General features: G+C 41.8%; 1 protein-coding gene across 7 annotated transcripts in view; it reads right to left on the bottom strand.

The window, feature by feature from the left end:
• The window catches only part of how (protein held out wings), a 143241-nt gene that overhangs the window by 47888 nt on the left and 70365 nt on the right, over window positions 1-24988 (bottom strand). For all 7 annotated transcript variants that reach the window (XR_015537906.1, XM_022086684.2, XM_022086687.2 and 4 more), the window contains exon 2: window positions 17559-17692. Coding sequence is in view for 6 of the 7 variants with exons in the window: in XM_022086684.2 (XP_021942376.1) it covers window positions 17559-17692 (134 nt within the window). In the remaining variant the exon portion in view is untranslated. The remainder of the gene's footprint in view (window positions 1-17558; window positions 17693-24988) is intronic.

Raw genomic sequence — 24988 nt, 5'->3', positions numbered from 1 at the left:
TCACAATTAGGTCCCGATTTAAAGAAATTATAACTTTTAAATTAAATCGCGGTAACCATAGCAGATTAAATTTGGTTAATAGTTGCTACCTACCACTCAGTTCAGAACCGTTTAACTTCTGCTGCCCCGCCTAAAACTCTAAAGATTAAAATAGACTGAACTATAATTATTTTAAATACGCCTATAAGTATAAAACGTGGTTTTCTCTCTGAGGGTAAAACAGTGATTATTGTGTTCGTGACCAAAGTGCTGACTAGGGTACTTGGACCTCGGAGAGATGAAACACCAAATCAGTGGGAACAATTACACAAGACAGAACTTCATAGTTTTAAACATCTACCAACTACTGCTAGAATGATTATACAAGGAAAGGTGAAATGCATTGAGAAAATATCAAACATTTGGGAAATGAGTGAATGTATTTTAAAAATGTTTGTCGCAGATCCTCGATGCCTGGAGGAGTCTATGAAGGAGTACTCGGGGCGCTAAGGCAACGCTCCTGCGTTCCAAATCTCCACGCTAAAAATACATGAAAATCCATCTCAATTCGTGCCTGGAATCAAACTCCGCTGGTCACCACTTTATCCACTGACCTATTTCGGCTGCTCACAAGGTCCTAAACAATAACGTGCCTTCCAAAACACCCGCCATCCCCCGAGAAACCGAGTAACCTATATGCACCACGTCAGTAATGAAAATTAATGTATCAGGTTGTGTGACTATGAAGTTGACTACATGGATAGAGGCCGGCAAATGACGATCAGAAAGAGAGATCTAGCACTGCCTCCTGAGGTTCACGACCCCGGCCACATACGCGCGTTATCAAGACGATGACAAATGAAGTTTCGTTGCAACAGGCAGCGAGGCGGGACAGAGTGTCACCAAGAGCCCTTGCAACGAACATTCCAAGCGCCGGTGACGGCACATGTCACTTAACGACGAACTTTCAACGACGAGTATGCAGATTAAGTAGTGTCAAATCTGGTACAAAAACTACGCGGTACCTGAATGTTCCTTCCTGATACTCGGCCGGGCTCATAGGTTAACGATACTAAATCAACTGCACATAATAACGAGATGGCTGTATCGTGGCCTATTTAAATCACAGGCAACTGGTCCCCAACCGATATTCGAACCGGGCACCAAACAAATCCGGGTCAGACACTTCATCGCTTCGACATATCGCCAGACTGTTGTGTCAGATGTGAAGCCGGGATGGTCTGACGATCCAATGGTGGGATTTTGGGGTAACGCGGACGAACAAGAATCTGTAGCAGATCTAAATATCTATCCATTTTTTTTAGGATAAAACTAATTAGGCAAGTAGACACGTCGTGGCCGTTAATTGCGCGTAAGTTCTTTGGGTGCTGAATTTCTTTCGGTCTTTGTGCGAAGGTAACACCGATAAGATGATGGTAACGCTTAACTACTATGAAAATTACTCAATTACGATCCTGTTATTAACCACGATCTCCTTTAATGGATATTCCCTGTTAGCAGACTCAATCAAATTCAGGGCGCATTCAGCTGACCGATCACATCTTGATAACGGGACTATAATTAGGTTATTTTTCTGCAGTCATGTATCAAACGTATCTGAACGACAGTCTGTCTGTGTCAAAACTTTGTAATCAGAAGCGGAGAGATAGTTACTTTGCAAAAAAAAAAATCCTATTCATCTTCGAAATAAGTTCGGAATTTATTTCCGAATGCGCCTAAGATATAGGCTACACAGTTAATCGATAGTAGTGACCACAAGGTTTCTTTTGGAAGGGAGAGGGGTATTTTGCGGGGCAAATTCAGACTATTATGAGAATTACAGCTCAGTAAATTTTACGAGGTAAAAAAACAAAACAGAAACACGCCTCAACACAACTGCACGTGCACTTCTGTGCTTCCGTGGTCTCATTCGTCTCTAGGCCGCTATTCTTTCAGTATTCTGCGACACCGAAAGATTTTGGCGTAAATCAATCGAAAGCTCGCACAATTCAGCAAAACAACGAACGAGGGTAAAGAGAAGAAGAATCGGACGGAGAACGCTGCGAGCTGTCCCGTCGCCCTGCCCTAGGGCTGTCATGACGCGTGGTATCACGCAGGGGCAGACAAGTGAGCAAGTCCAACACATCAATCACTACAATAGGATCCCACTGTGCCTTGTCACCCTCGCTGCAGCAAACAATCTCATTACCCAATCACGGACGCCAAACGATCACCAGGACCAATAGAACTGTGTCACGCACATCGCTTTAACCAATCTGCGTTGAACCGGATACAATCGATTACCTGGTTATTTCCAACGCACGTCCTGCTCTTGCGCGGCGATTACTGCATCTGGAGCGTCTGCCCCGTCGCCATGGAGACTACCGGAGTAGGCGGCACAACTCGAGGGGGAAGCGTATTAATACTACAGCAGGACACCCTCCAAGAAGTGGTGACATTATCTGTCAGTTATCATTCTACTCATGCTCTGTATTCGTGGCTAACCCTGACGTGTGTGACGTCTAACCCGCCAGCCAGCAAGTCTATCGCAATCCGGTCCTTGGCTGGAGAGTCATTGCTACCTGATAGACAGATTAGCACAGATATTTTAAGGTCGTTTAGCGAATGGGCCGACTATCGCTTACATTTCAAAACCTTGTTGAAATAATCCCAATGCAAAAAGGACCGGACCCAGAGTACATAAAGGGACCAATAAAAAAAGTCAGGCCTAGTGAAGTGGTCCAGTGATCTTACTCAAGCATTAGCTAATATTAAAGATGGGAATTTCCATATATATGAGCCATTCTAACGGGTCTGCTTAAGAATTTAAGCAAGATTAACAACAGGAATTTAATACAAAATTATTAAGTTTAATTTAACGACGCGTATTTTTATACATTAACCATCAGTACAAACAGAACGCTAGGACATGAAAAGAATTACCGCGTGTTCAGAGAAAACAGAATGGCAGATTTCGACAAAACCAACATGTATTTACGACATCGAATTTTATGGTCTACTTAGCAGACGCAGTTAAAAAAACAAAACAATTTTATCTCGGCAGCAGATGAATGAGCCTTGTGAGAATCAGCAGACAGGCAGCCCGAAACAACATGGAAACCCACTCGAATCCAAAAGCTATTGTGCGAAGTTTATCTGCTAAAATGCAACGTAGAAATGAAACCTGTTCAGATAATAAACCGAAGACTAGTTTGCATAATGGAGTATTCCATCTTGGTGCACTGGCTGTAATGTATCTTACACATCGGAATATAAATAAAGGTTTATTTTATAATGAGACAATTCCCTGGTACAGATTACATATCTCTTCGTGCTTTCAATATGGTATGCTTATCAGCATTAGCATTAGCATTAGCTTTGACGCCCTAATGCGAAGCACCGTCTATGCCCAGGAGTACAAAGGTGGCAGTAGCTGTCATGAGAATATATTGTTCCGAAGTGGCAGGCCTAATCAGTCCACAGGAGTGCCGACGACCTTTCGCGGACACTACATTTTAAAGGTCTGCAAATCGATAACCTGCTGTTTGTAGGATCCTACCGGCATTCAACAGCCCCACGAAAAGCATTTTCACAAATGGCAAAACAATTACCCGACGCACGTGACGAATACGCTCAAAGGAGTCTAAGACAGGAGCTGGAAGGGGTCCGTCTGGCCTACCTCATATACAAAGTGAATGCTTACAGACAGGATAGCCGGGGGAGGGGGTGTCGATTACCGATCTCGTAAGTCCGTTCGTCCGCCATGTTGGGATTACCGATAGTAAAAAATTGTTAAGACAGCCATCTGATAACGCGCGACAATCCAAGCCAGAGGTCACACCAGTGCGTTCAAAATGGCTGTTTTTAGTAATTAGATAATTAGGCAAATGCCTACTACATGTTGATCCAAAACACAGTGACTGTGGATTGGAAGCCATGTAATGCGCAGACCTAGATAAAGACGGATATAACAGGAGCTCGAAGAGATTCCAAGAAGAGACAGACGTCGGGAAATGTGACAGCGATTTCGAACCGGATCGCAGGAGGACGCCCATCCTAGAACTACCTGTTTGCGAGTGGAATTTTTATAGCGCGCGTTACCTTCGCAATGTATGTCGACAAGATCTCTCTCACTTCGGAAGCGTTCAGCTGCAATCCACACAAAATATCGTCCAAATCTGAAGCTCCAGTTGCGTGGTATTCCCTTCAAAACTGAGTTACCTATAAATCCGTTCAAAAAATATAACAGCGTTACAGACTGACGACCACAGTCATTTCGTAACAATTCTATTCCGAAACAGTTACTCTCCACGATGATGTTGAGCCCCGAAGATGAAGGGAGTATGTACCTCCGAAACGCTGGTACCTATCTAGCAATCTATAAGGCGTCAAAACCCAGACGAAAACACGTCCTCACCGAGGTGAGACCAAATCTCATATATAGTTAATCTCCATGTTCACGCACGACGTTAAATACGCTTTGCAGATAATAATTATGAAACCAGAAGTTCAGTGCCATGCTCACAAAAGCCCGCCACTGGACAAAATCCACGCAACTCAGTTCTGAAAGATCCATTTGAACATCGCACTCCTATCCAGCACATGATGGTAGGTGACTGGTAATATTAATTATAGAAGAAAGTCAGCCGGAGCGTGAAGCTAACAGCTCAATTCCGTTTCGTTTTTCAAACATATTAGTAACTCACAACACTGAAGGCCTTTCGAAGGCACTGACGCCCAGTTTCCAAAGTAGGAATCAAACTTCATTGTACTCGACACGCGGCATCTACTTTCATCGATAAATTTATTTTTCACCTTTTAAAAGCGACCACAAACCAAAACAGTCATGTGATTTAAAGCAGTTACGAGGCCAAAAGAAGCAAAGACGCAGTTTCCAGACACGTTTCCTGATACAAGCGAAAGCGACTTATGCGGAGATAACATTCGCTTGAAAAAGAACACTGTACGTTTACGTGAGCAAGTGAAGTGATTTTACAGATGACGTGGTCCAATCCGGTAACGCCGACAGCGGTCCGCGGGACGGATACAACTCGCAAATGTACTTTTCAAACTGCGCAGTAAAACATAACAAAACAGGGCAAATTTTGCGAAACAGATCACGATGTTTCTACGGTAATAGAAAAACAAACATCTTAAACCCGCATAATCCAGTTCACGACCCCAAATTCTATTTTCCTTAAGGAAGAGTTTTAATATGTGGTCTTATCTCTTGTTTCTTTCGCAATATTCCAAGTGTTCGCTTTTCAAAGTTGCTAACTAACTAACTAACTAGATGGCTTACCGAACCCGAAGATTCATCACCGAATTAACCAAAACCCTCCACCGGACCCTGTTCTGGGCCAACAAAATCCAGTTTCCTTCAACTCCTATCTTCCATAGATCCCGCCTGAGATTATCCTCCCATCTACGTCTAGGTCTCCCCAGTGGTCTCTTCCCTTCAGGTTTCCCAACCAGTACCCGGTGCACACCTCTTGTCCCATTCATGCGCGCTACATGCCCAGCCCATCTCATTCTTCTCGACTTAATCACCCTGACAATACTGGGAGAGGAGTACAGATTTTTAAGCTCATCCATCCATTAAAATTCTGAACATAATTTGTTAAACGGGCCAGAGTTACACGAACTGCCTACAAAACATCCTTTTGGGATACTGAGCTTTGTAGTCCGGTAAACTTCCACCAGACTACACGGAGCAACATCCTAGCAGTCAGTCAGCTTCGACTGACATTTTAGTTTGTAAATGCCCACTCAGAAATGCAGTGTGTCCGGCATAAGACAAAGTTATTATGATATGAACAAATCTCAAGTCGGAATTCAGTATCAGTAATAACATATGAGGCGTTATTTAAAGCATAAGATGCAGACAGAAATACGTGACGTCGATCCCGAAGGCCGTTGACGCAGTTTAGCAGGTATAAAACTTCCACTCCTTCATATAAGCATGCGATCGTATTTAGATAGTAACCGACACATAAATCACACTGCGTACCTGTTTAATACATAAGTCGTGTAAGAAATTATGTATTTCTCTTGTACGTAAAATTTACCCTCTTTGGATCGTTTAAAAAAAACCACGAGTCAACACATTGTGAGCCTATGAAGAATTATGTCCATCGAATTATTTCTTCTAACGGGTGTTTCAGAAGTTAGTGAGTACAAATGATGGCTATAACGCATACGACAGCCATATTTTGGTATCAGCTTTTTCCAGCCTTCGGTTTCTACCGGTACGTCGGTATAAAAAGTAACAAGACGAACGGGAAATGGTCCAAATACTTCCAAGTATCTTGTGTTCTTCAACTGTCACCAAGTCGATGAAACAAGTAACAAGATGGAAAGTGAGGTCATACCCAAACTTGAAACAAGAAACGTCATTCGTTTGGGCAACGAAGCGAAGTACTTCAACCCACGAACCAGATGGCGAACACCGTAGTATCATCAGAAGTCCCTGATGACAGCGTCTTGAGAGAGAACGTTCTCAAGCAACCTTGATACGAACATGTTGAATACAAGTACTGTGACATTATTTAAACAGCGTCTTCTTCACTGGCGCCACAGTCCAGTTCCAACTTTCGCCTCTTCTAATCGTGAAGGTCTTCCGAAAGTCCGACAGTTAAAACAACTTCTTAGATATGCAACCAACCAGTCAATCGCAACGCCTCCTTATTCACCAGAACATACCAACACGAGACTGGCAAGGCCGTGGCTGTCTTAGACCCCCACGGACACACGGATCTGCATTTAAGGAGTCATTTCACAAACAAATTAAGCAGGGCATATGCAACAAGACAAAATAGATACAAAGATCCACGAACGTTCGCTATTTAACACTGTTCTACGCAACTTTTTAATTGTTTTTGGCTTATTTAACGCTTTCTCGGTTTCATAAACTTACAAAAGAGTCGAAAAGAATTATTAACGTCAATTATAAATCGGGAAATAAAACAAAACTGTCGTGGGCTCGTATTATAAATACCGACATGGCATTTTCTCGGAGTGGCTGACAAAAACCACCAACTCCATCCGTCAGTCCCTGGTCAAGAATCAATCCGGACGCTGGCCACAGCATCCAGAAGACCGCTGTCAACAGATCTCAGTGGTGACCCCTCGAACACGAAACTTGCAACTAGAAACGCGACGTTTATTAAATTTCAGTTCCACTCGACGCAATTAGATGACCCTCGGCATAACCTCTCGCCCACTGTCATGAGCGTTTATTACACAAAAACATTAATTTATATAGAACACATAGTGCCAACATGACAATAATTATCTTTCTTCCAAACTGGTTTCCATAATCTTCACAACAACGCGTACATAACCTGTTTCCTTTATACGGTGTGGTGGACAGCAAATTGCGTAAACATGGAAATAAGGAAACACTTCAGGACGCGCGTTAGCATATTAAACGCACAATCCCGACAAAACATGTGTAAATGTCATCAGGATCATATTAAGCAGGTTTAACCACGAAGAACTTCTTGGGACAGCGTCGGCTATCCAACGCTACGCTGATATTTATTACGTAACAAACGCACGCAGCAATCCCCTTAACTCGCATAATTCTGTTCCAGACCTTGTTCATAACAACGCTGACAAAATTCGTCACCTCTTCACACTGAAACAGTGTGGAGTGTGTCCGCCAAGTACCACACAGAGATGGCGAACAAAGGGCGTGGAAGAAAACCTCCACGCATTCTGTATCTCGACACTAGATGGAAGGTGAGTGGTTACATTCACAATCCCTCGGGGCGATAAGCCTCACCTACTTTAATGTCAGAACCCGGAGGTTCGACGTCGCTAATGTCAGAGCCCGCCACTGGACAAGATCCTCCGCCAGTCCCACCCGAGCCCCTCCTCACAAGCTATTTAACTAACATCTATTTTAATCAAATCTAAAACTTCTTGACGATGGTGAAGAGTCAATTGAATAAAAATTTTCTTGGATATTATCCATCGTCTAGTAAATATAAAACGTAAAAACGACGTTTCGGAGATGGGGATTAGCTCTATCTAGTGGGCCCAACTGTGTAGGAACCCGAAGACGGAGATAGAGTCCCATCTCCGAAACGTCGTTTTTACGTTTTATATTTACTAGACGATGGATAATATCCAAGAAAATTTTTATTCAATTGAATCTATTTTAATGTTATCCTCCCATCTCTGGGTTCTGTTTCTCGAGATGTCACCACAGAAATGAGGTAATCATTTGTTTCCCAATCCATCTACATGTCCAGCCAATTGTTAGGTCACTGCTTTTATTAGCCTGAGAATACGAAGGTTAGTGTACAAATCTCTCCTCGATATGCAGGCAATTCGCTCGCACTGAGCCAGTCTTAGGCTCTAATGCGCCTTCATCTTTTCGGTAGTTCTTGGCAGACTGGAAATAAACGGATACCCAGAATACAAAGTCTGTCTATTCTATATCGGGGCCTGCGGCAAACCCAGCTTCGGCACAGTAAGGGTCCACACGTACAATAGACAGACTTTTAGTTGACTGTAGTGACGGCAGGTGCTATTATTTCTGGCCGGCGAATTCCGTCTCCCTGTTAAGCACAAACCCTCAATAGTTAGTGTCTTCCCCGAACCACGAAGAGGGACCGACCTGCCAGTTCCCCAAACTTTTTTTTAAGATCACTTCAAGTCTCGTAGACCTGTCGCATGAGATGAGATTCTCACAAGAGCGTTCGTAGAAAAGAAAAAGTGTTGAATGTGAGAACTTCCCCCATTATGGAACTGCGCTCACTGTGACCACGTAAAACTTGCGGTCCTCTTTGGTGTTAATGCAGCCCCGATTCAGGTCTCAGGTATCCATGGCGTTCAACCAATTTGGAATCATAACGAAGAACAAAGTCACATCTGCTTACACTAATACTATGCCAACATGGAAGATTGCTCTCAAATTCGGGACTTTTAAATCTCTGCGAGGGCAGACGGACATGAAACTGGGGTTTATATAATTACTCGAATAGAAACGCTGATCACACCGCTTTCTTCAGATTGTCCTCATTTTGTAACTCGGTCTACTACACGTTTTGGTATTTGTACGTATTAATTGGACATTATTTTGCCTCTCTCTTTAAATTATTTATTTCCATGACAACAACTAGCAGCTTAAGATACAGGAAACAACAATTAAAATGCCAAATTGTTAAAAAATAATGTGTTGCACTTTGTTATTCGGCATATCAGACCCAAGTGTTGTATAAGTTCTGATCGATTGTCAACAAGCAGCAAACAGCGAGTCGTACACTGGGCACCCCTGGTGTCTGTTCTACGAATCCTAATTTCAGTAAACTATAAAATGAGCTCAAAAATTTGTACTCCTTACAAAACGCTGTTATGGCGTGGGTATATAGAACGCACGGGGAAACGAGAAAATATTTTGGCCGGACGACCTCGCAGAAGACCAAAACTAAATTATAATACAAAAAGATTTCTCAGAGAAACAGGTATATTTTTACAGAATTAATTAAAATATCTCAGAATAAGGCAAAGTGGCTTTTAAAAATTTTAAGATCATGGAGGTGAACCTTCGGGTTATAAATAAAAACACAAGTTACTTCTTGGCCAACTGAACAAAGTTTTTAAGAAATATTCTGTGCCTCAGAATTAAGAAACTGGTAGCATCAATTAGTTCCGTAATGAACATAAATTTCCCTAATTTATGTGCCACTACGTGCAACTACAGAAAGCAAGTTCGTAAAACTATCAAAATGTTACCGGGATCCAGTAATTGCAAAGCTTGTTAGTCTTGGAGTTTCAATTAGCCATGAGATGGAATGCAGTATGCAGCTTGTAAAAGTGATCCAGTTTTTAATTAACTAACCACATGACACTGTTTATTAATACGCCGCTTCTAATATTCGTATTTAATCTACCGAATCTTAATAAATGCTCCCTCATGTTCAGTGTATACACAGTGACCCAAAAAACGCATTCAAGTTATAATACGGTGGCCGCCTGTCAGTCAGTTACGCTCCGCTGTCAACTGCGCCACGAAGCTGACGGTGGTCATTTTGAACACCTACACCAGATTCGCTAATTCACCAAGTCCCAATGCTGACGTATGCAGTGGTTTAATTTATTAGAATGTATTTATTTCATTCGTTGAATGTGTTCGTAATTTCTGATAATATTATGTAGTAGTTTACTGAATTATCTTGACACTAAATTCATTTAATTTTCACCTTATTTTATTTGAACACGTCTCCCGCCCCAACTCTCTCCACGAGATTACGACTGCCTTATATGCATACAATACTTCTCCTCAAAAGTTGCTTATCTAATAAAGATGGCTTCTAAGTTGCATCTTCCCTTCGGATTACCACCAAAATATTGCGTGTATTTTCCTGAAGATGGGATTAGTGAGCTCGAACTAATGTATCAAAGACATTTTCCAAATGAAAAGGGGGAAAAAGGTAGTTTCATGTACAAAAGGGTAGAAAACGTAGGGAGAAAGAAGGAAAAACAAAAGAAGAATCAAATGGTGGACAGAAAGAAAACTAAGAAAAGGTCAAAAAATGTCTACGACATCTGTAAGAATTCTGAGTGTGTTAATCGGCGAGGCCTTAAAGTATGACGCATTATGTAACAAGATATCAAGAAGAGACCGCAGACTTTATTCCGTGAAACGGTTCGGATCTTTCTCGCCTCTGCGTGACAGGTAAGTCCAGAAATGTATTCCGCTCAAGACAGGTTTCCGGTTCATCCCGGCGGCTACCTTCTTAAGCCGCGACTTCCGGGCGTCACACCGGTGCAAAATGCGTGGAATGGCAGGTATCACCGGGCATCCGCATTGCTCTCGTCTCATCACCAGGGACGACATTATTGTTGTGATGACGTCAGATGGAGACTTAACCAGGGGAGAAACTGGAGCCAGAGTCACTGCAGCGTGGCAGGACAACAAACAATCTCAAGTCACGCATCTTGCGTTACTACGTTACAATACTGAGTTTGCTGACCTACATCACACGCTGTAACAGCGGCATCCAGTCAGATGGTATCTTTTCGCGCGGGACCGAATGTAGAACTTGGCGCCTGCAGACTTTCCTAAATTAAGAAGAAGTAATAAGATTAAACCTGCTTCGTGGACAGTCTTCCTTCAGGAGCCAAAGTACTCTCAGCTAGCCTTTCACGCCCTCCGTCCATACTCACCCTCAGTGACAAGCCGGAAGCCGAGCTAAAACGCTACGAGACCAGTTTCAGACATCACTCAGCTATTTCACATTTTTATTGGCTGTTCACAAACAATTACAACAGTATTTACCTGTGGTAGTAATTATGTATTCATCACACATGGTGATACGATCTAACAAAAATGTATGTACGAGTGACTGAGAATTACCACGAGAAACTGTCAGCGAGATCATACTGTCCCGCCAGAAATTCTAACCCGAGGCCACCCGAAAATGAAGCCGGAAGGCCAACAACTAGGGATCAAGTCGACGGAGCGTTATGCTAGCCACAAAGTGCTGAGAGGAAGAAAGAACACAGCTTAACCTCAACATCCACTACACGCATTTATACCGTACCCTTACTTATCCTTGCCGTCATGTAGCATGTGCCATTTTACATAAACACAGTAAATAAGAATAGAAATGTTTGTGAAAAGAATAGTTTCGGGAGTTTATACAAACACTTTAAGTATGTCCTTCACCGATCTATCACGATGGATACAACTGAAATGTAAGGTCTATTATTTGCGTTCCCAATAGTTTGGTTCCTGTCAAGATGCTATCCATCTGAATAGCATTTACAACTAGTCCATCCATCACTCTCCATCCATAACTCATCGGCTTTATTTCTGCTCCAAGAAGGGATTATTTTCTGCCCGGTTTATTGTGACAATGATTAAAATAAGAGTGTCAGAATACATGCATCTTGTATGTAGTGACGTACGCATCTCCTCTATTTACAGTGGACAAAGTGTCCGTGACGGAGGTTCTATTCCAGTATTTAGATTTTCCCTATAACGTCATTATGCGTTTAATGTTTCGCCAAGGCTCAACGTGGTTTCGTATCGAAAGATTACGCGATTAATTTTCGGTTCAAATATATTAAAATAATTATTATATTTGTTTACCGTCAAACCACAATAAAATAGTAAGATATGATAATTAAAATGATTAAACTATCATCTTATGTTCCATATCGAGCATTCGATTTACATCGGAACATTCACAACATGTTTCGGTTTATCAAACCGTCATCAGGTGTAAATTATAAACTATTAAACTCAAATTACAATTATTTATAGTTTTTACAATTTTATAATTTTATCATCTTTCTCAGTATATTTTATGGAAGTTGTGTCTAGATATTATTAATATAACATTATTGTTGAGGTGGTGTTATTGATGTTTATACCAGTCTGTGAAGTAAAAGATTCGAAAACATTAATGAAATATGATTGAATATAGAAAACAAAATTAACTAAAATAATAAATAATAGCAAATAAACATACCATATATGAAATAGCAATCGGTTCAGAGGAGAGATCCAGAAACTATTTTATTGTGATTTGACGGTAAACAAATATAATAATTATTTTAATTAATATCACAATATGACGCAACTATACTATTTCAAATATATATTAATTTCGTGATTTTCCTCACCACTGAAATCATCATTGAATATTCACTCATCCCACCATGCAACGATACACGGAACAACGCAAACAGTTGAAGAGCGTCGTTAAATATGCTACACTAAGAACCCAACAGTAAAGACGTGAACAATAAAATCGAGTTTCAGACGGTGAAACGTGAGCTCGAGACTTGCTTTCCAAGAGAGAAACTGAGTAAGATAACAAGAGGGTTAGTTCAGTGGATGAAATTATTTTCAACAAATCAGACAGAAGGACACTGCAAAATTTCTGACAGCACTGACGTCAAATACTTGTTACGTCCTTAAATGAATATTTACGCACATGATCAATCTCTGAACAAGTGTAAAAAATTATTTTTAACTTCAACATTAGTACGCTTAATAAAATTAATTTACGACATGGTGGAAGACAACGGATTGAAATGTAAACAAGTGTAATCATTAAATGAAATGCTGTGTCGAAGTTCCCCCCACCCCACCCCACCCCAAATTAATGCTCAAGAATTTGCTCAGAAACTTGAAGTGTTCTGTGGAAACAAGACGTATAAACACGTCAACTTTAGGTGTTCAGCTGTAAATCAGATTGTTTGGGAAACACGCTGTAACGACGCTAACTAACAGCAATGCGAAAACACGGACGTGATCACATCCCACGGGAATTCTTCTGGAAATGACTCACAGGGAACAAGGTCATATGAAATATATCCTGTAGTAGCCAAGTCTCAGAAAAATTACGGAATGTAAGAAACAGACAAGAACCAACATGTACGATAACAGGTTCTCGACCTGATGATCGAGGCAGCAAGCACTTCTCAAACGCCGACAAACTTCTACCAGACTACACCGCCGTGAAAACCTCAATTCCTTCAACCAACAGATACGTCTTACTTTGAAAACGTGGCACATTTGAAGCATTTGGAAAAAGCTGTATCAAATCAAAATGACACGCGCGGTGGTATTAAAATCAGACAATTTCGGGAAACTACCGAGCACCAGATTTAAACAATTCACGAGTTGAAATACACGCGAACGGACACGATTAGTCAGTCGCACACGCGTTCAAAGGCAACAGCATACGAGAAGTGAACAAGCCACAGGATTGAAAATTGTCGGAGTAGTTGATGAGCCCAGTTGAGGTATTAGGGACTGCAGCTTACGCCGGCAGCCATCATGCATCTCTATTTCTGTTTGATGAATTCCCGAAATAGCGACGCATGGCTGGGAAGCAACATGGGATCGCTCCCCCACGTGGGCAGTACGGTGCAGCCCCCCCCCCCCCACCACCATTTAAAAAAAATATTTTTTTTCTTCAAATTTCTTGTCGTCAGACTTCGGATGTAGCACGTCCTGGCAGGAACTGAATAAAAGATATTATTTCGCAAAGGACCTGAAGTCACTTCCATTCGTTAGTTACATACGTGGGTATTGCTTGTGGGGGACCAACACCCCCCCCCCCCCCCCCCCGCAAAGGTTTGTATGGTTTGCACGTGGGGAGCGAAGCATTTTGGATCAAGTTCAGTTCTGCCTAAATAAACTACAATGAATATTGTTTACACGGCGACAAACTATTGTTAACTATCCACATAATGACGCAAGTCTTGTCAGTTGTGAGTCATGTCGCTGAAACCAAAATGAAACAGGCCCAGAATTCATACGGACCGACTCGGGAGAGCGAAGGGGAAAAGAAAAAAGAGAGAAAAAGAAAAGAAAAAGAAGCGAGGAGCGTTCAAAACTCCGAAGGGTTCAAGCATGTTTCCAATGCAATGCAAATTTCCGGAACACGGCACTTTATTTCGGTTACTCGTTTTAGGACCAGGACACCATATTTATGTAAGACTTGAGGTTCTCACAGCGGTGATTATGAAGATTTCTGTCTTCATACTCATCGCCCTGATGACGGAGGCAGTATGACCTCTGAAACGTTGGTTAACATCGACCAGACTACACAGCGCAACAACCCAGAAGACAGAAATCTTCATACTCTGATGACGGAGGCAGTATGACCTCTGAAACGTTGGTTAACATCGACCAGACTACACAGCGCAACAACCCAGAAGACAGAAATCTTCATACTCATCGCCCTGATGACGGAGGCAGTATGACCTCTGAAACGTTGGTTAACATCGACCAGACTACACAGCGCAACAACCCTGAAGACGGAAATCTTCATACTCTGATGACGGAGGCAGTATGACCTCTGAAACGTTGGTTAACATCGACCAGACTACACAGCGCAACAACCCAGAAGACGGAAATCTTCATACTCTGATGACGGAGGCAGTATGACCTCTGAAACGTTGGTTAACATCGACCAGACTACACAGCGCAACAACCCAGAAGACAGAAATCTTCATACTCTGATGACGGAGGCAGTATGACCTCTGAAACGTTGGTTAACATCGACCAGACTACACAGCGCAACAACCCAGAAGACAGAAATCTTCATACTCTGATGACGGAGGCAGTATGACCTCTGAAACGTTGGTTAACATCGACCAGACTACACAGCGCAATAACCCAGAAGACAGAAATCTACACCATATTTAGCTCAACGATGTCTCTACTGGGTGATAGTAAAACATATGGAGGCCAGATATTCAATGAGGCAACGTAAAGGCAATAAAATGCATGTACTGTAATGCAGTTCAAGTGTTGCAGTTCCATTAGGACAGCTACTGATGGTCACTTTCATTGAACAGACTTAAGTGGCCATTAGAATTTCTCAACTACTTTGCTGCGATCCAAGGCTGATCACACACCAGACGTACTGAACCTGTTTATTGTCTCCACAGACAGAGTGAACGTAGAAAATCATTCACGAATTAAATTTTAGCCTCAACACGGCCTTTGATTCAGATGGTTTCATCTAGAGATTCAATTAAGTCAGCTGAACAAAAAAGAAATAAGGAATTATTACTTTTTTAAACGGTTAACAACAGAATGATGTACAAGACATGAAGGCAAGAGATCATTTTCGAGACCTAGGCGTAGAAGGGAGGATAATATTAAAATGGGTCTCAAATAATTGACCGGATTAATTTCGTTCACGATGAAGCCCGGTATCAGGCTGTAGGATACATTAAAATGGACGTTCGATTTCACAAAAGCAGCAAATTTGTTAACCAGATGACGACTATCAGCTTCTCAATGAGGACTGTGTTTCAAGGAGATACTTGAAGGCAGTACCAGAAGAATTTCAGAATACGATCGCCAACAAACCTTGTGGTTTGAAGCATACTTTGAAAGGCGCGTACTGGCCCTCGGGCCCGGCATAAAGAATTACCCGAAACTCACTCTGCGGGGAACAACTAAGACGATGACACGACACAATCATAAAAATCTAAAACAACTCAAACTGCCAGACTTTCACTGCGATTATGTATTCTTACGGCAATTCCGTTGCTCCACACTTCCTGAAGAAACCAATAAAAGCACAAGGACGAAACACAGGATGTTCTAAAAACCTGAAATAACTCCAGTTCCATTACGTCATACGACTGCAAGTTTTTGTTGGTACTATTTCAGTTCTCAAAATAAATAAGATCCTCAGTTCAGTTTTTGCAGCCCGTGTGTTTTAACAATTAGCAGTTGCGAAAGTTCATCCACTGCCAACTACTGCGACCCGTAACAAGGCCAATATTACTTTGGGGGGGGGGGGGGGGGCCTAATGTAGGATTTGATGTTTTCACGGCGGTGAGAGTGAAGAGGGTTGTCTTCTGGGTTGTTGCGCCGTGCAGTCTGGTAGACGTTTACCGACATTTCAGAGGTCATACTGCCTCCATCGTCTTGATGATTTACATTCACGCCAAATTTCAGATGCCTAACTGCACTGATTCTGAACTTCTATTAATGTAACAACTTTCTAAGTCCTGGAAGAAGTACCAACATGGTAAGAGAAGGAACATTTGAAATCACAACCTACGCTGTAACGCGCCCCATCCCAATTAAGACTCAGTATCAATTATAACTGGTAGGCCTACAGTTGACGGACATACATACTCGTACAATGCTGATAAATACAGAGCAGACTAAAACAAACATAGTTAAAAAATATTACAAAACTACAGATACACTTGAACATCTCTCTGAAAACGAAGTACTAACAAGCTGTCAAGATTCACGCCTCCACCACGTGAACGCTAAAATTACGCAGAAACAATTCTCGGATGTTTTTCTCCACAATTTCATCAGATTCCGGCCGCAAGTTAAAGAACTTTCGGTTTTAAATAAACGTGACGTCACGTTTGCGAATTATAAAACAAAGAACACAAGAGGATTTCATGTAAGTAAACTCTTCTTTATCAACAATATTCAACACACGGTCATCACGCTATCTAACGGTATCGACACACACTGAATACGAGAATATTTGAATCCGGAACGGATGAAGTTCCAGGAGGCTGGAGAAAACTACATTAGCGCTTCACAATTTGTACAACCCTGGCATCTGTCATACGAGACGATGGGTGAACCCCAGAGTCGGTCTGGACGCTGCAATGGAGGGAAAAATCCTCGATTATGACAGTCTTCTGGGAAGTTTGCCGATGTTACAGAGGTACTTACTGCTTCCATCTTCGAGGCGAAGAGTTATCCCGTCAGTAAACTTGACTACACGGTTCAACATCCCAGGAGACATTCGCCACCCCCATGCACATGAAATCTCACCTACAAAAGCCTCCCCCCCCTCCCGACATCCCCGATCAAAATTCGGTAGGATTTCTCACTTTTTCCATCTGGTGGCATTAAGTGGGAAATAAATTAGTGCTGGCTGTCTATCTACGTCACAGGTGGGCGAGGTAGGAATCATGAAATCGCGACGCCAGCACAGATCACAATGCAAATTATTTTGAATTTAAATGCGGAAGGTAACATCAGCTGCTGTCAAAACGAACAGCAAAGGGGTGCCAACCACACTCAGAACAATGACCAACGTAACGCTACTCACATCTGGATGCTCTTTGACGGGCACGTAAACTTTTTCTGTGAGTGTTGTGGTAGTCCCCTCAGCATCGGGCAGCACGAGAGGTTCCTTCTTCGTGCCATTTATCTGGAACAGACTCGACCGGACCTTGGCGATTTCTGGAACACAAAAAATTATTATCAGGTGAGATTTCAGGTTCTCACGGCTTCCAGTACGCAGATGACTGCCTTCTGGGATGTAGCGCCGTGTAGTCTGGTAGAAGTTTACAGGCGTTTCGGACTTGTTTGCTGCCTCCATCATCAGGGCTATGTTTTAATCTTAATGTTTTGTTTGTCACGCTTGTCACTTATCACTCATTACTACTAAACTGTCTTGTGATGACTTATATATAATTCACAGGGACGAAGAAAAACCTACAAGTGAAAAAAATGATAAATAATAAAATAAATATATAAACATACACAACACGTTTCCACAATATTCGATTTGGCATTGTGAGAGCAGTGCTCTGTGTCTTATTTAGCGCGTCACAAAATCTATTTTAGAAGAAAGTGACCTTTTCACTCCAGCAAACATTATTCACGGAAACAGAGAATTCCACCATCAAAACACCGAACTGTATGCAGCTATTTTCACTTCACGGCCGGCCAGCTGACGCCTTATATCCGCAGCGACACGAGGCTTCAAAAGTCGAAATGTCACTTCGCATGACTCAAAACAGCTAGGCGTGTGTATGTCTCAATTAGACTGTGGACACGTGCCAGAAGCCACTCGCCACTACGCTAGAAACAGAAAGCAATGCCGTGTTCCAATTTCTAGAGTCGTCATTATTCATTTTGAAAATATAAAATTAAAAACTGGGATTTCCGGTTCTCCCGGCAGCGAGTAAGAAGATGTCTGTTAGGGCACTGCGCGGTGTAATCTCGCATAAAGTCGCCTACGTTTCGGGCGTGCTTACTGCTTCCATCATCGGGGCCCTTCTCATTCCGTAAGTACATCAACAACGTTACATCACATAAACTATGAAACTTCCCGTCAACAACGACGGGGAATCTAAAGTAATATTTAACAAATTTTTATTGAATAGTGTAACATACATTACTTATCCTTGTCTAATTATATAAAATAATACAATTTCAAGATTCACAATGAAATGACAACCAGCGAACGTTGCCTGTGAAATAGACCAGTGGTATTCAACATTTTTTGTTCGCGTACCCCCAGATACAATTTCTCTTCAACTTTGTACCCCCAAAGTTGTTGGTGTATAATCTACATCTAAAATAAATTAAATTAATTACATTACTGATTATTCAGTGTTTATCATAAAATAATATATATTTTTTTTTAAATTTCACGTACCCCCTAAGATGTCTTCGCGTACCCCCGTGGGTACGCGTACCCCAAGCCGAATACCACTCAAATAGAAACATGATCCGTTCCATTCTGATTTGTAGTCGAGAAAGTTTTCCAATTTTTGACATCCCTGCATGCGAGTGTCTTTTAGTCACGGTCTTTTAATTGTTCAAGGGTTTAAACGACAATGAAAAAGTGAAAGGGTCTATGAGGACCAACGTAATTCATGAACAATAAGAGGTTGCCATCGCAATTGAGTAACTAACGTCTGGCATTTGTAAATAATGTGCATGTTGTCACTGCTTTTTACAATGGGACGTGGCGACTGAGTGGTGGTAGAATAAATACTAGACAAACAATAAGCACGAAAGGGGCAGCGGATTTGTCACGGCAGGGACGCACTTCAGCACAGTTCAACGGCTGGATGACACTCGGCAGCGCCTTATGGTCGACTCCAGTCAAGGGGAACTGCTTAGGAACAAAGAAGGGAGAAGGACAAAACAGCTGTCGGAAACAAGAAACGAACAGCGAACTAAGAAACAAACCAAGAAAAAGTAGAACCACGAACAAAGAAAGGCGCAAAAAATTTTCCAGAATTAAACGTGATCACTTAGTTATTACTTAACAGCGAATTCAGTAGGTCAAGCGATGACAGGATGAACTGAGGATACAGAAGAGGGCCTGGTTTGGACTTACTATCCCAGCATCCGTCTGAAGTGACTGAGTAAAAACATCAAGAGTTTTTCAGTCTGGCCAGTCAGTTTTCTAGCAGAAATTTAAACCGTGGTGAATGGACGCATCGCTGAACGCGGTGGACATTTCTAACAGTTCAATGTTCTTTATATTTTGACAAACAGTAACACGTGTCAAAATGGAGTGCGTGGCTTTCCGAACACCCTGCACGTGGTACTGTCCCGGCATCTGAATAGAAGGACTGAGAAAAAGTACGAAGACTCTGTAAATAAGAAAAATAAACAGAATAATTGCCTTGTATTATCGCCAGAAACATCGAGTCCTGGAGTACAATCGCCGAGCCAGTTCACGGCCTACCCATGAAGAAAACATTTTTTTTTATTTGCTGTGTGTCTCGTAGTAGTAATTTCTGTCAACTCACATTTTTCTTAAAGTAAGTGTTTATTTGTTCGTGACTACTTAGAATAAATGTCTGCATACTTACAGGGTGTAGTAACCAGACAACATTTAAGTAATAGAAAAAGTATCAGAACGATGGCAGAAAATGTTTTCAAGACAGGTAGTAACAATTCCCTCACGTGTTTCAAAAGGAATGGGTGGAGAGGCGAATTTGTTTTGACTGCCAATCATCTCGGCTGGGATATGGTATAGCTTCTTCCGTGAACGTTCATGTGGTAATGATACCACACTTGTGCTGCTATTATTCGGCCCTCCCAAAGATGAATGTTAATATGTGGACTGGATCTATTGTTACACATAGACTATCACACCCATAGCAGACCACACCCTGCAGCAGTGGCGGGGCGCTACAAGACACTGCATTAACCACTTTAAAACCCGATGGTAACTAAATATACCACCACCTTCCACAATTAACAACTCTTATTCACAGTGTAAACAGCTATTATTTTCCTAAATAATGTTAACCACTCATGTTTGTAATGGTAACGTATTGTTTTCTACGCGGTCCGGACTAAATCGTACGATTCTCAGTGTAAACAGCTATTATTTCCCTAAATAATGTTAACCTCTCATGTTTGTAATGGTAACGTGTTGTTTTCTACGCGGTCCGGACTAAATCGTACGATTCTCAGTGTAAACAGCTATTATTTCCCTAAATAATGTTAACCACTCATGTTTGTAATGGTAACGTGTTGTTTTCTACGCGGTCCGGACTAAATCGTTAACGTTTCGACTTCAACGCGTTAATACCGGAAAGAGAAGTAGGTAAACCTGCCCCCTTCTCGGATTCTTTTCGTCCAAACTCATGGGATCATAATCGTGAATATACCCTTAGCTTAATTACATCTAGAAACTAATTTGTGTTCAATAGAGCCGAACGTAAAGGATGTGAATCACCCGTCTTATTACAACTGGAAAAAAAAATCCAGAGGTGGTTGGATTCAAGCCTTCTTCATTTCAATGAGGACTTCTTGTAGCAGCAAAGATCAATTTCCACATTTCTCATTCTGTTCGCGTTTCCGAACTCGTGACTATTGGTCTCTTAACTTTCTTCACTCACTGCGCAGACATGGCAGCTGATTGCATCGCAAAAGTAAATAAATAATGCAAAATATCTTCAATGTACTATTGGCTTCTGAAATAAATGGAGTGCTGCCAATAGACCGAAGATCAGGTCGCGATTCCACACTCTTACGTAATATTTACGAATGTCTGATGACTAAAATTCGACGGATTCAAAGTTTGACGAATAACGAGGACTTGCAGGGTTTCCTACGCTGCATCGAGACCACGCCACCTCGAAAGTAGGGCAACACGTGCTCTTCTGTTCATAACGAAATTATCATAAACAACATGGCGATACAGGAATTTCATGCTAAACGTCCAACACCTCCCTCCCCCTCACACTGTTACATATTTATGATCACGGTCGTACGCTCTTCTTTTGTGGAATGCGATGACGCCATCTTTGAAGGACAAACAAATGTGTTCATTACACATGCATGGTATCATTGAGCTGTCATCCAGTCCTCCTGGCACTCTCATTTGAAGCATGGGTTTACATACATGCATTCCGGCTGTACGCACTTTCTGTCAATCTTCCGGGCATCAAAACTCCTGCTTGCTTTATGCACACGTGACAAACGAAGAAATTTATAACTACCGATTAAGTAGACCAAAAATACCTTTCTCTGCGGAGTGGAATGAACTCCGGTCTTCCTGACAATAGCCAATCACTTTCCTGACTGAGCTACGTTAAACAATGAAAACATCTGTTAATTATCTAACCATATCCACCCAACGATGGCTAGTTCTGAGGCTCGAAACATGTCTCAGTGATTCTATTAAACAGTCGTTTAGTGATAGCTTGACAGGCGATGTGGTTATAAATTCTAAATTAGGCTGTAAAATGGCAAGAGTTAAAGGTCACTGTACGCGGGGAAAAAAGAATCTGGGCGGTACTGGAAACATGATAAAAGCAACGCATTAAACTTTATTTAAGGCCCGGTTGAAAAAGCTTTCGTAAATCAACTCAGAGACTAAAATCCCGAAAGTAAATATTTGTATTAGCAGACTTCGGTAGGTAGTGTTTATTCAGAATAAAGCTAACAGTTCAGAGGAAATTGCTGTGCGGATACTCCGCTATCAAACAATGAAGTTTCCCATTTGTAAAATATATTCTTGACTTTATGCTTAGCTTCATGTTCGTTACTGGCGTTGAGTTGAACAATTTTTATTCAGGATTAAATAACTGTGACCAATGGCCTGTCCCATTCATAACCCTTTACGTTTAGGAAGCCTCACCTGACGAGAAATCGTCATACCGGAAGACCTCTGGCATACCTACACAGAGAAACGTCAGATATATACCATAAATATGTCCTTCGGGGGACTCAAACCCGCGGTCGCGAAGACTTAAATGTCGAAATGTCCAGGGTTCTCAAACCGTCTTGTGCCACTATCACCTTCACGACGAGAAAACTTACCTGACAGAAAACACGTCCTGATAAAGTCGTCAGTATTGGGCAGTCGAGACACTGAAACAAATCTTGTTATTGAAAGATTACCTAATCACTCATGGATGACTTAGTTAAAGAGAATTAATGAGCAATATGCGAACCTTTCTGGAAATTCTAAGCCTAGGCATAATTTAGTAGAATGTTTTAATACATTTCCATAATGTTTGAATAAAAACTGCTCTCATTTACAGTCTCGCAGCAAGCGAGCCGATAAAAAAATATTAATGTGAGTGACCCCAAGTGCAGAATAGATTGATAATCCTTGCGTTAGAACCTTGGAATGCGCGATGACTGTAATCGGAATAACAGAATATGATATCGTTAAGGGACACATACGGACAAATACCTTTGTACGTGCGTGACGTCACACTTCTAGGAAATCGACAGCGACTACACTACTCATCCAAAACGCATCTGACCTCACGAAATTAAGCACCCGAATAAAAATATTATGTACTCTTTTGGCAATGGGCAGAGATCTTAAAACAAACAGAACGTTTGCGGAACTCACAATGTGGACTCGACTGAACAAACAGAACGGGTATCCAGAAACAAAATCTGAGACAAATGTTTTACCCTTCAAATCAGTTCCTCTGCATATGATTCTCACTGAAACAGCGATTACTGCCTTAAACAGCGTTAACCAGTTGATCTTTGTAATAGTGAAGAGCTGTGTTTTCTTTGCTGTACGGACTGAATTCATAAATATTACTCAGGTAAGGTTCGGTTTCAAAGGTTTAAATGCAAATCTGACACAGCATCAAATGAACGCTTCATACTCTACATTCATTCAAACATTCGGTCTATTATGGCTGTCACGACCAATACCGTGAAATACATTCAACCACAAACATTGCAATTCCAATGTTTGCCGAAACGCTGGACATTCGACGCGGATGAAACCGGAAAGCCTAAGTTATACGTCATCATCAGCTTGGACACAGAAAACGAGTATCGATGCTCCTTGAAAATGCAGATGTCAAGGTGACTCGGGAAGATATCCTACGTATATGCGGGGGGGGGGGGGGGGGGCATTGCCCGTTTCCAATTACAGCAAGGCCATCAAGCAAGGTCGCTGGCTCCCGGCCCAATCCGACCTGACAAGCGACTCGCTCCCAAATGTAAAGTTCTTGCATTTCTGTTTAAATGAATGATAAATTAGGAGATAACCTGAGGACAGCTGGCCGACTTCTTGCAGATCTTTGGAGAGATCTCGGTTATTTTTACATCTCTCGTGACGTCCAGAGCTAATTTAAGCAAAGTATGCTTGTGTGTTTTCTAGGCAGACCCCGGTGGGCACGTGGTCCAACGAGCGCATGTCTTGAATAGATCTAGCGCACTTAAGACGTGGCTTAAAATCCAGCTCAGCGCAAAGACATTCATTCGTTCGCTTTTGTCTGCGCTGCACTCTCCAGGAAGAGACCTCGCCCTGGTTAAACCATCAAAGGAGATGACGCCGTTCTGGGATGTGATGCCGAGTGGATTCGCAGGCAGACAGGCCTACCAACGTTTCGGGCAAACATGCTGGCTTCGTTACGATGACTCATCACCATGATTATGGTGGCAGCTGACAGAGACACTACCTCCACTATCAGGGCGGCGTCGGTCCAGATCTACAAACCACACGGCGCAACATACCGGAAGACAGCCATCTTCATACTCGTCGCCGTTACAGACTCAGATCTCCCCGAGATGCTAGTGTCTGCTTGCGGGTCCACACAGCATTCATTGCAGTACGAACATAAAATATCACATCAAGGCAGTTCTGTCTTTAGAAGACAAATCTCGCTGTATCAGCAAAGCCACGGATGGGCAAACCGTAGTTCTAGAGATTGTCTCCGCCGGTCCGACTTACGACAACACACGCAGACATCAACACAAAGATCTCATTACGTTAACTACGAGAGACATTCTAGCATATCAGAAACGAGAATCGCCATTATTCAGAGATTAGTTACTTCGCTTTGTATTCGGGAAACTTCTAGTCCGAATATCAATCAGGAGATCGGCTACTCAAAGGTTTGTATTTTCTCACCTGCTTAAGATAATGTAAGGGACACTACTACACACAGGCCACGCCCACTTCACAAATTGCTGTAATCATGTGACTTGAAGTTGTAACCCATTGCAATTGAAAAGTGTCGACAAATATACCAACCACTTTATTAAATGATACGAACCGAGATAAAAGATCACTCGCATACAAAAGATGTTTTGGTTATTATATTAACATTAAATGGACTCGTATAACGCGAGTGAACAAACGGACGTTTTTAAACATCACGAGAGAATAAAAGTCAAATTCTTGTTTTCGAGTTATACTTTATAAATCTGGAAACATGTGGCTATTATTTTTCTTCATTAAGCAACCACAATAATGCTTAGTTGAGATAGGTCATGAATTGACTGAGATGCAAAGTAGTC

This window comes from Zootermopsis nevadensis, unplaced genomic scaffold (genome assembly GCF_977971745.1).
Source record: "Zootermopsis nevadensis isolate Lab colony 2312 unplaced genomic scaffold, Znev_1.0 Znev_ptg000030l, whole genome shotgun sequence".
Taxonomy (NCBI): Eukaryota; Metazoa; Arthropoda; class Insecta; order Blattodea; family Termopsidae; genus Zootermopsis; species Zootermopsis nevadensis.
This window is presented reverse-complemented; position numbering and strand designations above follow the sequence as displayed.